Source organism: Bos mutus, chromosome 6 (assembly GCF_027580195.1).
Source record: "Bos mutus isolate GX-2022 chromosome 6, NWIPB_WYAK_1.1, whole genome shotgun sequence".
Classification (NCBI taxonomy): domain Eukaryota; kingdom Metazoa; phylum Chordata; class Mammalia; order Artiodactyla; family Bovidae; genus Bos; species Bos mutus.
In genome coordinates, this window is record NC_091622.1 from 64,762,553 (window position 1) to 64,778,588 (window position 16,036).

The 16,036-nt window shown below is 34.2% G+C and overlaps 1 protein-coding gene across 1 annotated transcript in view; it reads right to left on the minus strand.

Annotated features, from left to right (window-relative positions):
- Nucleotides 1-2,815: 2,815 nt before the first annotated feature.
- Nucleotides 2,816-16,036, minus strand: part of GABRA2 (gamma-aminobutyric acid type A receptor subunit alpha2) — a 146,428-nt gene continuing 133,207 nt past the window's right edge. The window contains 2 exon segments of the mRNA XM_070372348.1: nt 2,816-7,455; nt 9,247-9,475. Of these exon segments, the coding sequence (XP_070228449.1) occupies nt 7,451-7,455; nt 9,247-9,475 (234 nt within the window). The 3' untranslated portion in view covers nt 2,816-7,450.

Here is a 16,036-nt window from a genome sequence, read left to right on the forward strand (position 1 = left end):
TGAAAGGCGTTCTGGAGATAGTGGTGTGATGACTGCACAACAGTATAAAAATGTACTTAATACTGCTCAACTGTACACTTAAAAACTGCTAAGATAGTAAATTTTGTTGTGTATATTTACTCCAAAAATGGGGGGCAAAGATACCCATTATATATTCCTCTCCTATACCTTGTGATGAAAACATACTTGTTTTCACTTTTCCAATAAGTTAAAAAAAATTAAAGAATTACAAACATTTTTCTCCTCTGGTACAGATTCAGTTGTCTGGAATGGATTGGACTTTGAAATAAGCCTTAGGGTGACCCTATACAGACTCATTGTGAAATCCTTCTGTAAGTTGGTTTAGGGGACAGGCATAACGACTTTTCAATATTGATAAACTCTGTCATTGTTCTATTTATCTGGCATTCCATGTATATTCTAATTAGAAAGTAAAACTAGATTTCGAACAGTAAGTGCATGAGCAATTCAAAATTGATATGCTTCAATTATCAGTTTACATTTTTTCATTATACTACATCTTAAGACATGATTTAGGAATTCTCCATACTGATTTTTATTGATTCATGGAAGAAATGTTATAACATTTCAATCATTTATGGAATAAGGTATTTCACATAAGTGAATTTTCCAGGTAAATAACCCTAAGCAATTAAGCTCCAAATTTTAATTAAGCTTAGAACTTAAAAAAATACCCATTTCGCTGGTTTCTTAAGCCAGAACACTGGATAGAATTGAACATTTTCTCAAGTGCTATTTTTACTGCTTGCATCTGGTTTTCAATTTTTCTAGTTTTCTATCTGTAACTGAGAACTTCCAAGAGTTGTACTGGCCAAAGAATATAAAACATTTCCCATCTGAGTGCAACAGTCTTCAAGGACTACCAGTTTTTGAATCTTACTGCTTTGTCAGCAGTTTCCTTGGTTTTACAGTTGAAAGGTGAGGCAAAACTTCTAAGAAAACCCTTTGTAACCTCTGTTTTCACTTTCTGAATTGTTGAGGGCAAAGATGACATAAATGCTTCCATCCATAGGATGTTTTAATCTACATGAATTTGACAAAGCTTGGACAGTAAATTGATATTGGGGAAACTAGTGAGTGGTGTTGACGAATGTGATTTTATACTGGCTATAATTTAAATGAGATGTGAATTTGAAGGTTAAATATTCGCCTCATTATTTAAGGTGAATATACTTCTTTTCAGGAAAAACGTTTAAAAAATGTTCGGATAAATAATTTTTAAAACATTTAATTAAAATTATATGCTGAAAATGACAATTAGAATGTATCTTTAAACATATATACTCACATTGTTCATAACTAATTCCAGGTCTACAGGATACAAATTAAGATTAAGACTAATTTTAATTAATTGATTACTTTGGCTACCTGATGTGAAGAACTGACTCACTGGAAAATCCACGATGCTGAGAAAGATTGAAGGCAGGAGGAGAAGGGGATAACAGAGGATGAGATGGCTGGATGGCATCATCAACTAGATGGACATGAGTTTGAGCAAGCTCTGAGAGTTGGTGATGGACAGGGAAACCTGGCATGCTGCAGTCCATGGGGTCGCAAAGAGTTGTGCACAACTGAGCGACTGAACTGAACTGACTAGTTAACTGATTAAATAGTAAAAAGAATGAATACTTTATTATACAAGGTTTGACAGCTTCATTTGAATTCATTATATTATATAAAAACCTAACTCGTAACGTTCATTAATTTTATGTTTGTTTTTCTTTATTAATATAGACTAAACTAAAAGCTACAGAAAAAGCAAGAAGTCTCCAAAAAAGAAACAGATTAGAAAAAGTCCGTGATAGGTTTATAAAATGAAAACGTATTCATTTATGGCTATAGAGTAGAATTATTTGGGGAGTTTAGAAAATTTCTCATAACCCCTCCTCTCTCAAGACTCTGACTAGGGTAGAACCAGTGTTTTTGAAAAGTCCTCAGGTAATTTTAAAGTGTGGCTAGGGTTGAGAACTACTGTATGAGAACTTACCACACTAATAAAAATTGCCTTGTTATTTTAACTTTCTGAAATTTAAAAGCATTTAATTTCAGTGATATTAGCAATAATAACAATGATTGGAAGAAGAAATAATTTCCATAATATTGCATTAAATTAAGGGAATAGATTGAACAGGAAAGCTGCAAGATTTCTGGTTAACAAATGGAATGATGAACTTGAGTCTATCTAAATAAAAGAAAATCATTTATTTTATTTAAGTTTCATGTAAATGTGACACATTTATGATAGAAGGGAGCTAATTATCTGGGTGAACTTTTTTTTTTTTAACTTTACAATATTGTATTGGTTTTGCAAAATATCGAAATGAATCCACCACAGGTATACATGTGTTCCCCATCCTGAACCCTCTTCCCTCCTCCCTCCCCATACCATCCCTCTGGGTCGTCCCAGTGCACCAGCCCCAAGCATCCAGTATCCTGCATCGAACCTGTGTTTTCCATTGCACCACTTTCAAAGTGTTAAACAGACTAATGTTAACTATTCATGATCCTTCCCCCTAAAATTTCAAAGGAGATTTGGATTTTTTCTCTCACCCTATAACCTTTTTATTTTAAAAAGAAGGTTAAGAAACTGATAACGTTAAAATCACTACTATAAAATGTTAGTGTTATATCCCAATATAAAAAGTCACATTTACAGTAAATTCAATTCTTGTAAGCAAACATGTAATGAATGATTAGAGTACAAAAAAACCACAATTTTCAGATCAAATATATTTAAATTAATTTTAATAAGTACAAAAAAGATAACATTTAGCATTAATCTGCATGTGATTAATTAGGAATTTTTAAACAGCAAGCATACTGACACATTCAATAAAGGTCAAATTATTTTACATACAAAAAATAGTGACTTTTCCCAGTTACAGCAAGGTCACAAATTACAAATATTATTAGCTCTAGAATGATTTTTTTCAAACTAGAAAACCTACCATACAAGCATATTGTCACCTTAAAATCTCAGATTACTGAATGCTCAAAGTTTAGTGTTGGAACCTTGTCATGCATTCTCTATGCATGTAGTTGTATTATTAATACGTAGCAAGAGGAAAACATTCCTTTCCATTTTGTTTTTTACTTTTCTGATTTAGCAACAAATATGAAGCTTTCTTGTTTCCATGCATGTGACCTCTAATGGGAATATTTCATGAAAGGTCACAATCCTATTTGGAGCACCCTAAAACCTGAATATTTATCTGCTCAAAAGAATCTTTAAAAAATTAGATACCAATAAACTTGAAATCAAGTGTGGAGCAGGTGTCCAAGATCTACAATCAAGCACTTATCCATGGATGGTAATGTTTAATTCATGAAAATTGTAACTCAAAGTTCAGTTTCATTTAGGTCTTTCCAATCATACATTAAAGTTCTTCACATATTATGCTGGGTTTAAAACACAGCCAACTGCTTCAACTATTGTGTTGAGTATTTAAAAATAAATAATTGGGACAAATTTTTATGTCATCATTCATCCCTAAAGTAATTCTGTGTCTAACACCTGTGTTTTGCTTTCCTAATACCATTTGTTTTCACAAATCAATTTTGTTGGAGTTACACTTATTTATCCAATAATATAAGCCTACTTGGGCAGCATGTTGTGGTAAACTAAGTCTTATAAACAAAGCATAAAAAACTTTTTTTATACCAACTAAGCTAATTTAACACAGTGTCAACACCAACATTTATATGGTGTCAGATTAGACTTCTTTCTATAAATAGTAATTTGCAACAAATTGATGAAATTAATAAATAATCCTTGAAGTTCAGTGACTTTGAATGTCATAGAACCAATAATATAGCAAATAAATTTTCTCCAACCCCTAAAATAACTGTCATTTTTTTAAGAAACGAGAAAAATAAAGAGGGAAGTGCTTAGTATTTTGTGTGCTTAATCAACTTCAATCTTTTTTACACATTATTATACCTATAGACCAAAAAAGAAAAATGTAATATATTGCCAGAAACTAAATTGCAACCAATGTTAGGGAATAGCTTCTTTCACAAAAAATGGATTCTTAGTTGCTTTACAATTCAAAAAAGATATAGAACTAATCAATCACATATATAGATGACTTATTTGCAAATGATCAACAGACTATTAAATATAATAGAGGCCTTAACAAACTCCCATTGAGAAACTTGAAATTCAAAGATTTTTTTATCTTATCTTACAAGCACAATTGTTATATTATTTTAAATTTAATGGCTCAAAAGAGCCAACCAAAAATACATCATAAAAACATTTACACCTTTGTAGAAAGGATATTTCTAACTATGTGGGGTTCAAGACTAAATTCCAGTGAATAAATTTGTTGGATCTATTGAAAAAAACTATTCTATTAACTAAATTAATTATCAATTTAAAAAGAGCTACATTTGGAAGTACATTCATTATAAAAGAAATTGTTTCTATTTCATAAATTTGTTTAAATTTCTCAAAATATTCTTTTATACTTGGAAAATACACACACCCACACACACCCCTATTTCTAATCAAAGCTAAGGCCTTTTTAAAGGTTCTTTGAGAGTATTACTATAAACTGGCACCTAAACCTATTCCTTGGCATTTCCTACTGGCAATCTTAATTTATGTATTAACTTCATCATAGAGAAAATGATTTGAAGTGGAGTATATAAGTATTAAAAAAAGTTCTTTATATAAACTGGCAAAATAGAATATTTGACCTAAATAAGGTTGAAAACTGTGATCTAAATATGTTGGATAATTAAGAACTTTTGAGAAAGTGATATAAACTTATAAGAAATAAACTTTAATTACCTTTCCAAAATGCCTTTCACATGAACTTAATCTATCTTAGTATTTTAATCATGATGCTTACCTTAATAGACTCATGATTGTTAAATATCTCTGTATATATTTATGTATGTATAATTTCTCACTTTTTTTAGGACTTAAAAAGGGAAAGTGCCTCATTAGGTTTAACTAGCAATAAAAATTTTTCAAGTGGGTTTTTCTCTTTGAATTTTTTTCCCTTTTTTTGAGATCTTAAATTCATTTTTGAATTTGATGAAAATATGAGTGTATAAATATTAATGAAAAAGATTAGTATCTTACATATAAATGCAAGATTATGGATATTAAGAGTTTTATTAAATATTGAATTTCATTTTTAAAGCATGAATTCAATAGAGAAAAATATCATTATTTGTCTTATCCATACTGTTATGAGTGATTTTTAAACAGTGTCTCTGGTCTCTAAGTATGCAAGTGTTAAAAAATAACCATACCCCTTCCCAGTTTTAATTTTATGCTTCTGGATACTTTGGATTAAGAAGAGGTAAACCCAAGGTTGCCAGAGACCTAAATTAAAAGGAAAATAAGTGCATTACAGGGTAGCAATCAATCAACTCATAATTTGAAATTCTGATTCTTTTTATAGGGCAAAAAAAAAAAAAATCTGAGAATTGCTTCAAAAATATGCAGATGGATATAGGAATGCCAGAAGACTAATAACAGGAAAACCAATATAATAAAGCTATTAATAAGGTCCCAAATTTCAAACGAGTCATAAATATTTTGGTATTTCACAGGCACTGTTTGAGTGTAATAAGTATGAAGCATTTGAAAAAAAATTTTTTTTGATAGATGCTGAAGAACCATGACTTTGCAGAAGGTGGACCTGAGCTACTTCGCTTATCCTCACATTAGAATGATGACAGGCCATGTCAAAGTACAATATCAACAGACTCCATACAGCTTTGGGGCCCTTTTAGGATCTATGACATCATGGCAGAGTTGAGTTCCTTCAACCAGCAATATGAAAAGAGCCATATCATGAAAACTTTATATATATGTATATATACCAAAAAAGTATAAGTGAAATGATAGCTTTTGTGCTCTTTTTAAATAAACAATGAACTATTTAAAAAAAAATTGGCAATGTGGCTCTAGGGGATCACTTATCCAAACCTGAGATAAATTCGAAATAGATCCCTGAAAAGATTGCTAAACATTAAGACTGGCACTTTAAAAATCACTGAAGTTTAAAAAAATTATTTAATGGTTTTATATTAGTTCCATTTTCTATTCAAACAAATATAAACAGAAATAGAAGAAAATAGCAAAACAGCCACCATCTTAGCACACTCATGATCTCATAACTCATTAATCAATTCTCAGTGATAAATTAACTTATATATTATATTTGGTCTTTGATTTAAAGTCTTTTACAAGAATGAGATGCACTTTGATTTTCAACTAAATTCTGTGGACATGATATGAGTGGTACTAACACCATCCCCATGGAATGGAAAATAGTAGGAGGTAAAAAATATTTGTTGAACAAATATTAGCTTAATCAGAGCAGTAACTATACAATAATGAGATTATATCTCTATATATGTACATGTATTTATCTACATTTTGTACATACCATAATTATTTATGTCAATATACAACTGCATAAAATAATAATGATATTATAGGCCAAAGAGACCATTGTTACTTTATTTAAAATGTTTTCTGAAGTTATGAATCTTATTTTTAATAAATCCATGTCACTTTTATTTTGTGTTTTTAAAAGGATTCATGGAAGGGAGAATAATTGTAAAGATCCTTGTTCTATAATTTAAAATCCTTTACCATGGCGCATCCTCCCTCTCTCCAGCAAGACTAAAGCTTCTGCAATTTATCTAAACTTTAAAAGGCTAAGAAGTGTGTTTAAAAAAAAAAAAAGAAAGTTAAAGAAATAATAGAAAACCCTGATCCACATGACTGGACTATCTCAACTGTCAAGATGTTATCAGGCTCAAATAAGATTTTAACAATTGAAACTAAAAATAAAAATAAAAGTAATGATAACTTTTCTGGTCAATCTACCATAAATTTTAATAAACAGGTACCATCAATGTAAGAGCAGCCTTTTGCAAAGGTATAGATGAGTTTTTTCTGTTGTCCTACAGAAACTGCTATTTACAAATATTTTTACATATGTACATATTTATAAATTTATAATGTATAGTCACACATTACGGGGGAAAGGTAGAACTTATAAGAACAATATTTTAAAATGTTTAATAATACATACCATACAAAGCATTTTTATTGCTTGCCTTCAAGCATTGTGTACTGTCTTAGACTACTGCACCCTTCCCTAAACCACCTGGAAGAGCTATGATATATTTAAATGTGTAAGAAAATAGGATAACTTCCATTGCAGTATATGAATAAAGTGCACTTTAAAAAACTATTTAGATGACCAAAACAGTGCTTTGGAAGGGAATTAAACAAATGCATTTATTGGCTCATGTAACAAGTTTATTTTATTAAAGATTATGGATTACCTTTTGTGAGGGAATTTTTAATGTCAAGGCTGTCTTCATGGCAAATTCTGTTAATAAGATGCATTTGTGACCTTGGTATTAATACAATCATGCAAAGCACGTAACAGAATCACACTGAAACAAAAAAAAAAATGAAAAAAATAAAAATTATAAACGAGGCAACGGAATAGCAGTTTTTGCTGTGATTTTGCTTGTTTCCATAAGATAACTCCGTTTATTGATTTTATGAACATACCTATTTATGCACTATACTGAAATACTGTACAAAACTGCAAGAAATGCCACTATTTGACTACTTATGTCTCTACAAAAACACCATCATAAAGGTGTATCTATTAGTAAAAGTCAACTAATAACTGCTAATGTATATGTGAGTCAAAAGGATTTTAAGTTTGCCCAAAATGTTGAGTCTGATAACATGAGACACAATAATTTCTGTAACATATTTCAGGGGCATAAAGAGTATTTTAAATTCTAAAAGGAAAATGAATTTTGCTCATTAATAATTAGTAATTATATAAAATTGAAAACTGTAGTTTCTAATTTAGCTAAATATTTGTGTACATATCCTAATTGAGCTAATGGTGGGTGTGTGTGTTTTGTTTGTGCATGTGAACTAATCCACAATCTGTTGGTGATGCTTTAAAGTTTCAGTTTAAAAATGTTCAACTCTTACCAAAACCTCTTCTCGTATACAAAGCTGCAAATTTGAGTCAGAGAAATTTAAAGTTGCAATTTACAAAAGCAGAATTTACATTAATTCTTATCTGAAAGAGCTGCTTTCAAGACAAAAAATGTGCCAATTAACTGCCCTGTTCTTTGTAATTAGTTGGCTTCTGAGTCCTGGTGAGAAGAAGCCTTAAGGCAGAATTTGCAGTAAACAGGAAAGGAGAGAATCGTATAAGTGCTCATATATACTCTGTGACACCTATGAATTCTCATTGGTGGGAGTTTTTGGCACAACTTTCTAATCCAGTATGAATGTCGCTCCACAGCAGCCAAACTGGATGTCTTTTCCAGCTTCCAGCACCAAGAAAATTTAGCTGATCAATTTCAATGCAACACATTCCTGCAAATACTAAGACCTATTTATCATCTTTTTTTTTAAATTTAAGGTAGTTTCCAATGATTAAAATAATCTGGAGGATTTCAATTATTACTTTCAAACAAACTCTGATGTGAAACATGTGATGACCATGGCATTCCACTAGTTATTAAATCCTAGGCATACCGAACATCTTGTCAGGGTGATTCATAATTATTTGAACTTGTCATGCCATAGTATGTACATGGCAATAGATACTAAACAAAGTAATTAAAAGCTGATTTCAAATCTCTAGTTTTTCTTCAGATGTGTGCTAAGTTTCCAATTATATTAGCAGGGATTCTGAGCACTCGAGAAGGGAACTATGTTGCAGATAGGAGGTTCTGTTATTTAGAGGAATTCATCTTGGAAAGACAATGTTATTTTACTCTATAGGTAACAGTAGAAAATACTCCTATGTAAGACCTAAATCAAAAGGATACATAAAGGGTGCTATAGGATCTCCATTTTCATTGCTGTTAGAATAAGAGAAAATAAGTCAGATCACCTGAAATCTACTTTAGACCAATTCCGAGGGTAAATCTTTTAAAAAGGCAATGGCTCATTGGGCATGGGGTGCCTTCTGCCATGAGTTAGCAAATGCGTGTCTCCATTAGAGGTCTATAAGCTATAATGCTATATACATACTGTACATGTTGGTTCACAAATTAGCAGTTATTAGTCAGACTGTACATGGCAAAACAAACCAAGTTTAATGTTGCTATACATCTCAAAGACAACCTGTGCCTAGAATCAAGGACTGACCCCTAATACAGGTTCTCTGTTTAAATATGTGGCCCAGTAAACTAAATTAAATGTACCAAACAAAACTGGGAAAACTATTCTAGACATTCTGTCAATTTTGCTAACGCTATTGAAGGTCTTCTTGGCTTCGGCTGGCTTGTTTTCCGGTTTCTTGTTGGGTTCTGGAGTGGTTGCGCTCTTGGAGATGGTGGAGAGAACTGGGTCTTTTGAAAGATTCGGGGCATAATTGGCAACAGCCACTGCATAAGCGTTGTTCTGTATCATCACAGAGGCTTTTTCTTTTTTCTATTGAAAAAACACAAGAATTAACAGAATGTGGATTAAGACTTCTTAATATTTTCCAAACTCCAGTTTCAAATCCTGAAGAACAGTATTTTGATAAACATCATCATACATTAGAAGGAAGGAATTTAGGGAAATAAATGGAGTTAATTAAGTCCTAAAACCACAAGGGTGAGGAAATCCCCAGAGTAAATCAATGGTACCATTTTCCTGGAGAACCATTTCTTGTTGTTTACATAGAACACTTAAAATACAACTTTAACAAAATGATACAACATTTTTGACTCTTATATTTACTGAAATATTCATTGAATGAATGAGTGAGTGAATAAATGAAATATAGAAATAATTTAACAAGAGGAATGATCATCTGCAGCGAATGCTCTCAAATTTTGCATTGAAAATTTAATTTCTTTAATTTCATAATAGGATATCTTCCCTTCATATCAAAATCATATAGGAATGCTTTTACTCAATGGTAGAAAATTGTATCCATATACAGATGGTAGTGTAATAAATACTAAAGACATTAAAGGAAGATGAAACACAAACATTTGGATTTCTGCCTAGCTCATCTACATCCTGTTTCTCCTTAAATTTCCCTGTCCAATTCTCACCCACTCTGGTCTGGGCCACAGTTTTCTCCTGCTAGGACCAAACAGCATTCCTTTGTGCTTTCCCAGTTGGGAGATAATTAGTCAAATTACAGCCCCCATGGGGATTTTTTAAGACTTAAAATGGATGGTGTCATTTCTGAGCTTAAGTCTCATTTAAGAGACCATCTCATGGAACTTAGAATGAAATCAACACTTCTTACCATGGTGTCTTTTTTTAATTCATTATACATCAGTCTCATAGAAATCACTTGTATTCAGAGGACCGTTTTGCTTGGTGCCTTTGGCTATGCTACCTCTGATAGTGAGTATAAAGTAAGTAATAGGGATTTACTATTTACTAGTAAGACAGGGATAAAGTAAGTAATTAAATAGTTAATCCCACTAAAGGAATTGTAAGTAAAGAAAAAAGTATGAGACCCCTGCAAATTAAGGATCTTTCTAGAAAGCAGGTTGGCTTAACCACAAAACCAACCAGGCTTGCTTAGCAATAAAACCAAGCAACAGAAGCATGAGACATGCCCCCAAACAATTAAACAATTTTGGCATGAGACCCACATCCTGCCCAGTGAGCTTAATAAATTAATGATTCCTGGGACACACTCTTCTCCATACACTAAAAACAAAAATATAAGGAAAGGGTAACATTATACTAAAACCTGAGATGATTTACCATTTTTAGCATGTGTTGCCACCTTTTTACTCATTTCCATTGTGCCATGACAATCCGGGCTTGACCATGTAGGGACAAGAAAACTCCCCTTCCCGACATGGAGGAGGAACTAATGATGGAAATATCATGTTTATTCAAAAAATGAAGAATAAGGTGATCTTCACCCCCTCCCCTCTCTTCCTTTGATTATAAAACTGTAGCCCACTGAGTCCCTGGGGTATGGCACCCTCTCACCTGCCCACTTTTAAGTCTCATGAACATCTTATTCTAATGAATCGCTTCTTATCTATCACCCTGCCTCTCACTGGATTCTTTCTGTACATAGACTTAAAGAACTGGAGCTCCCCAGAACATCTGAAGCGCCACCTAGTGGTTTTACTTCCTCATCCTGGAATGGCTTCTCTCCATCCCATTTTTCCCTATGATCCGTCTCCTCTCATATTATGGTCTTGGTTTAAATGTTATTTCCTCCAAAAGGATTCCTAACCACTCTATCTAAGGCCATCCTTGCTCCCCATCGATACTCTCTCAGAGCACCCAGTTTATTTCCATCATGGCATTTTTTCAAAATGAGTAAATTCTTTCTTTAATTGTGTGATTATCTGATTGACACTCTTCTTATTAGAATCTAAGGTCAATGAAAGTTGGTGCTGTATCTGTCTTTTGCACCATCATAACCTTAGCCTGATTCCTTCTATGAGGTAGGCACATAACATATAGCCAAATTAATGAAACCTGAAAATATTTACTCAATATTACATAACACTATTTAATAAAACCTGAAAAACTATGTAACTGTAGTTCTGTACTAATATAAACACACTATTAGTTACCTGAATGCAAACAGATTTGAGGTAGCAATGAATTAAGCAAAATAGTACATAGTTGACCTAGAACAATTGAACTAGAACAGAATTTAGAGTATCAATATTTTGAATAAGAAAGTGAAAGTCACTCAGTCGTGTCTGACTCCATGACAATACAGTCCATGGAATTCTCTAGGCCAGAATACTGGAGTGGTTAGCCTTTCCCATCTCCAGGGAATCTTCCCAACCCAGGGATGGAACCCAGGCCTCCTGCGTTGCAGGCAGATTCTTTACCAGCTGAACCAAAGGGAAGCCCAAGAATACTGGAGTGAGTAGCCTATCCCTTCTCCAAGGGATCTTCCTGACCCAAGAATTGAACTGGGGTCTCCTGCATTGCAGGAGGATTCTTTACCAACTGAGATATCAGGGAAGCCCCACATAGTGTAAATTAACAGATTTAGAGCACCAACTGACCTACAACAGAATTTCGAGTATCAATATTTTGAATAAGAATCCTCAAAATGTTCAAGTGAAATTAAAAAAGGCCCCTGAAATTTCAGGAGGATCTGTAAACAGGCCTGCATTTCCTGTTCTTCACTGTCATCTGGTTTCTCCCTCACCTCTTTCCCTTGCTGATAAGGCATTCTCCCAGACTTGCTAGGAGCATAAAAGAAAAAGGATGAGAGATTATCATTTGTAGCTTTATGAAAGTTATAAAACAGCTTTTCCCATGTTGCATATGGGAAAGCATATACCTGCAGTAAAGATAACTAACAGCTTATGAGCACTAGGATATGTCAGGTTGAGCGTTAAGCCTAACATGTCATTGGTGACAAAATTCACTACTGGCTAAGAAACAAGTTCTATATTGTAACTCCAAGTTACACAATCAGAAATGGAAGCTAAAGAGGTTTTATGACAGGACCAGGTCTCCTGTCTAACAAGTGACTGAAAAAGTACACAAACTTAAATGTGTGTGGCTTCCAAGCCTCTGCTTTCAACAGTCTGATATGTGACTTTATCTTTGGGGAAGCTGTGTGAGCCCTGGCAGTGCTTCTTCTCAAAATATTTCAACTGGAGTTTATATCACTAGGTCAGTATTCTAAAAGACTTTAACCCATATGTCTTTAACCCATAAAGTTCTAACATATAGTGTTTATATTATTGCAATTATACCTCGGTATCACTTAAAATGACATCTAATTGCAGTTATAGAGAATTTGGACCTTGGGAATGTTTTTTAAACTCTCCTTGCTTCAGCTTCTAGTTTTAAAAGAGAGATAATTATACCAAAGCCATACTGAACTGTTGTGAGGATCAAATTCACTAATGTGCATTTGAATTACATTGAAAACCATAACCATTTAGTGGAGTGGAGTGCTGGTTATGGGCTTTCCAGGTGGCTCAGTGGTAAAGATCTGCCTGCAATGCAGGAGTCTTGAGTTCGATCCCTGGGTTGGGAATATCCTCTGGAGAGGAAAATGGCAACCCATTCCACTATTTTTGCCTAGGAAATCCCAGTGGAGCCTGGTGAGCTACAGTCCATGAGACAGCAACATGACATGACTTAGCAACTCAACAAGAACAAAGATGATTTTGTGGAAGAGAGATGTTCAAGTTGGGTCAGGAGTTATGGTATAGGGTTAGTCATTTATACAACAAAAACATAAAATGTAAAATATCCTTTGTTGTAAGAGGAATCTATTGGAGAAGGCAATGGCAAGCCACTCCAGTACTCTTGCCTAGAAAATCCCATGGATGGAGGAGCCTGGTGGGCTACAGTCCACGGGGTCGCCATGAGTCGGTTGCAACTGAGCGACTGAGCGACTTCACTTTTCACTTTCACGCAATGGAGAAGGAAATGGCAAGCCACTCCAGTGTTCTTGCCTGGAGAATCCCAGGGATGGCAGAGCCTGGTGGGCTGCTGTCTATGGGGTCACACAGAGTCAGACACAACTGAAGCGACTTAGCAGCAGCAGCAGCAGCAGCAAGAGGAATCTATAGATAGAAACTGTACTGCTGTTGCTGCTAAGTCGCTTTAGTTGTGTCCGACTCTGTGTGACCCCCTAGATGGCAGCTCACCAGGCTCCCCCGTCCCTGGGATTCCAGGCAAGAATATTGGAGTGGGTTACCATTTCCTTCTCCAATGCATGAAAGTGAAATGTGAAAGTGAAGTCGCTCAGTCATGTCAGAAACTGTACTAACTCTTACCAATACCATTCCTGCCTCCCACTTGAATTCCCTTCAATTGTACATAAATACACAGGAGACACTAAAAATATTTAAGAAACTCTAGAGCAGAAGCATCAACAAATCAAAACAGATACTCTGACCAGTTTGAATGGACATCAGCTATAAAAACCCATACGGGCTGTCCTAGTCTATATCAGCCTAGTATCAGTTTTTTATATCTGTATGTTGATGTTCTTTATTTCATCCCAACCAGTACTGGACATTAAAATAAGCAGTGTTAAAAATCATTCTAACATATGTTCAAAACTTTTCTTATCATTCCAAAGGACAGAATTTCATCATACTTTCTCTTCACTGTTCAAAGTATAGCTCCAATTTCTGAATATCAGTATAAACTTCAGAGGTAGACTCAAGAGCTCAAAAAGATGATGGGTTTTGGCTTCAAAATGTTCCCTTGGAACTTGGAAACTTGAGTGTTTTCAAACCCAGTAGCAAGGAAAGTACAACAGCCATGAGTACTATTTCTAGTTGAAACTCAGTAGCTGGCACCTATAATTTCATACCAATTTACTGAATGAAGGTCAGGGCACCCCACAGGACTAAACATCTATTCCTAGCCACAGCTCTGTAAAGCCTTTCTAAATCAGACTCTTACAAGATCTTGTTTTCAAGGATATAATAACTTCCCTTCACTACATTTGAAAATGATTACCACAAATCTGTCTTAAAGCAGATTGTTCCTACAGATTTAAAATTTAAAACATGGGTATAGAAAAAAAAAAAAAAAAAAAACAACTGTTAAAATCATAGCTGACTTCTACTAATTCGTAACTTAATTCTCCATGCAAGATTAGTTGCTTCAGTCACATCCAATTCTTTGCAACACTATAGACTGTAGCCCCCAGCTCCTCTGTCCACGGGGATTCTCCAGGCAAGAATACTGGAGTGGGTTGCCATGCCCTTCAGGGAATTTCCTGACCCAGGGATCAAATCCATGCCTCTATGTCCCCTACATTGGCAGATGTGTTCTTTACCAGTAGCACCATCTGAAGCCCAACTTAATTCTAAGATCTTCTAAAGCAGAGTACATAGATTAAGTCCACATAATATGTTCTATTACTGTTATTTGTAAGACACAGATCTGCCAGTAATAGTATCAAAGAATATCCATACTCTAGGCCATTACTAGCAGATATTACTTTGTCCTTTTCATTACTAAGTGAAAGTGAAATCCTTCAGTCGTGTCCGACTCTTTGCGACCCCGTGGATGGTAGCCTGCACCAGGCTTCTCTGTCCATGGGATTTTCTAACTTCTATTTAAAAGAATCAAGTTTATAGACATCATGCTATGAAGTCTTCTTTGAATATCAGGCAAACCTCTGATCAAGCCAGATGATCAGCATGCTAACTACTTGGGCCACGTCATTTTGACCCCACACACCAATTTTACTTTATTTATTTCAACCCTTGACTTATGCTAAAAGCCTGAGACCCTTGAAAAGAAATAGGGCAATGAATTCTACTGTTATATGAAAATACTCACTGCCATGAGATATATTTTTAAAGCTTGTGTCCCTAGATTAAAAAGTTTTGTTTCTTTTGAGAACTAGGTGAGCCCTGATAGCTCATACTATCTAATTGCTTACAGACTAATTTTACTAATTCCATATGTCTACTCTAAGGTTCTTAGGTAAGTCACCTATACATTTTGATGAATAAGGCAAGGTATGGCTGAAAATATAAGTAAAGAAAATAAAGTTAAGTCTGAAGAATAAAACCAAATGGAAGCAGGATGAGGGAAATGAAGGCAATTTGGCACTGCTCATTTCTGTTAATTTTAAGTGACTTAATTCATTTTGCCACCAATACAGGGATGATTGAATTATCTCACCAGAATTCTTACCCATTATATTTCACTAGACTTCTCCACCTATATATGCCACTTTACTTAAGACATAAAATATCCAGAAATGAAATCAGGTTACTTTCACTCCCAACCTAATCCTGTACATCCTCCTAATCTGTGAATGATACCCTGAACTGTATTTCCTAACTGGTGAATGATACCACAATTGAGCTAGCAGGGGCTAATCAAGCCACACCAGTCCCCTAGTAGGATCTGTTTTATACTGACTCAGCTCAGAATCACGTCTATTGGGACATAATAACCTACTGAACAAGCGCCCCTTGCATGTGCTTCCACACACCTCAGTGCTTGTCTCTGTAGTGGCACACAAAACTTTTTCACTTCTTTTCCTCTTTTACTTGATTATAAGCT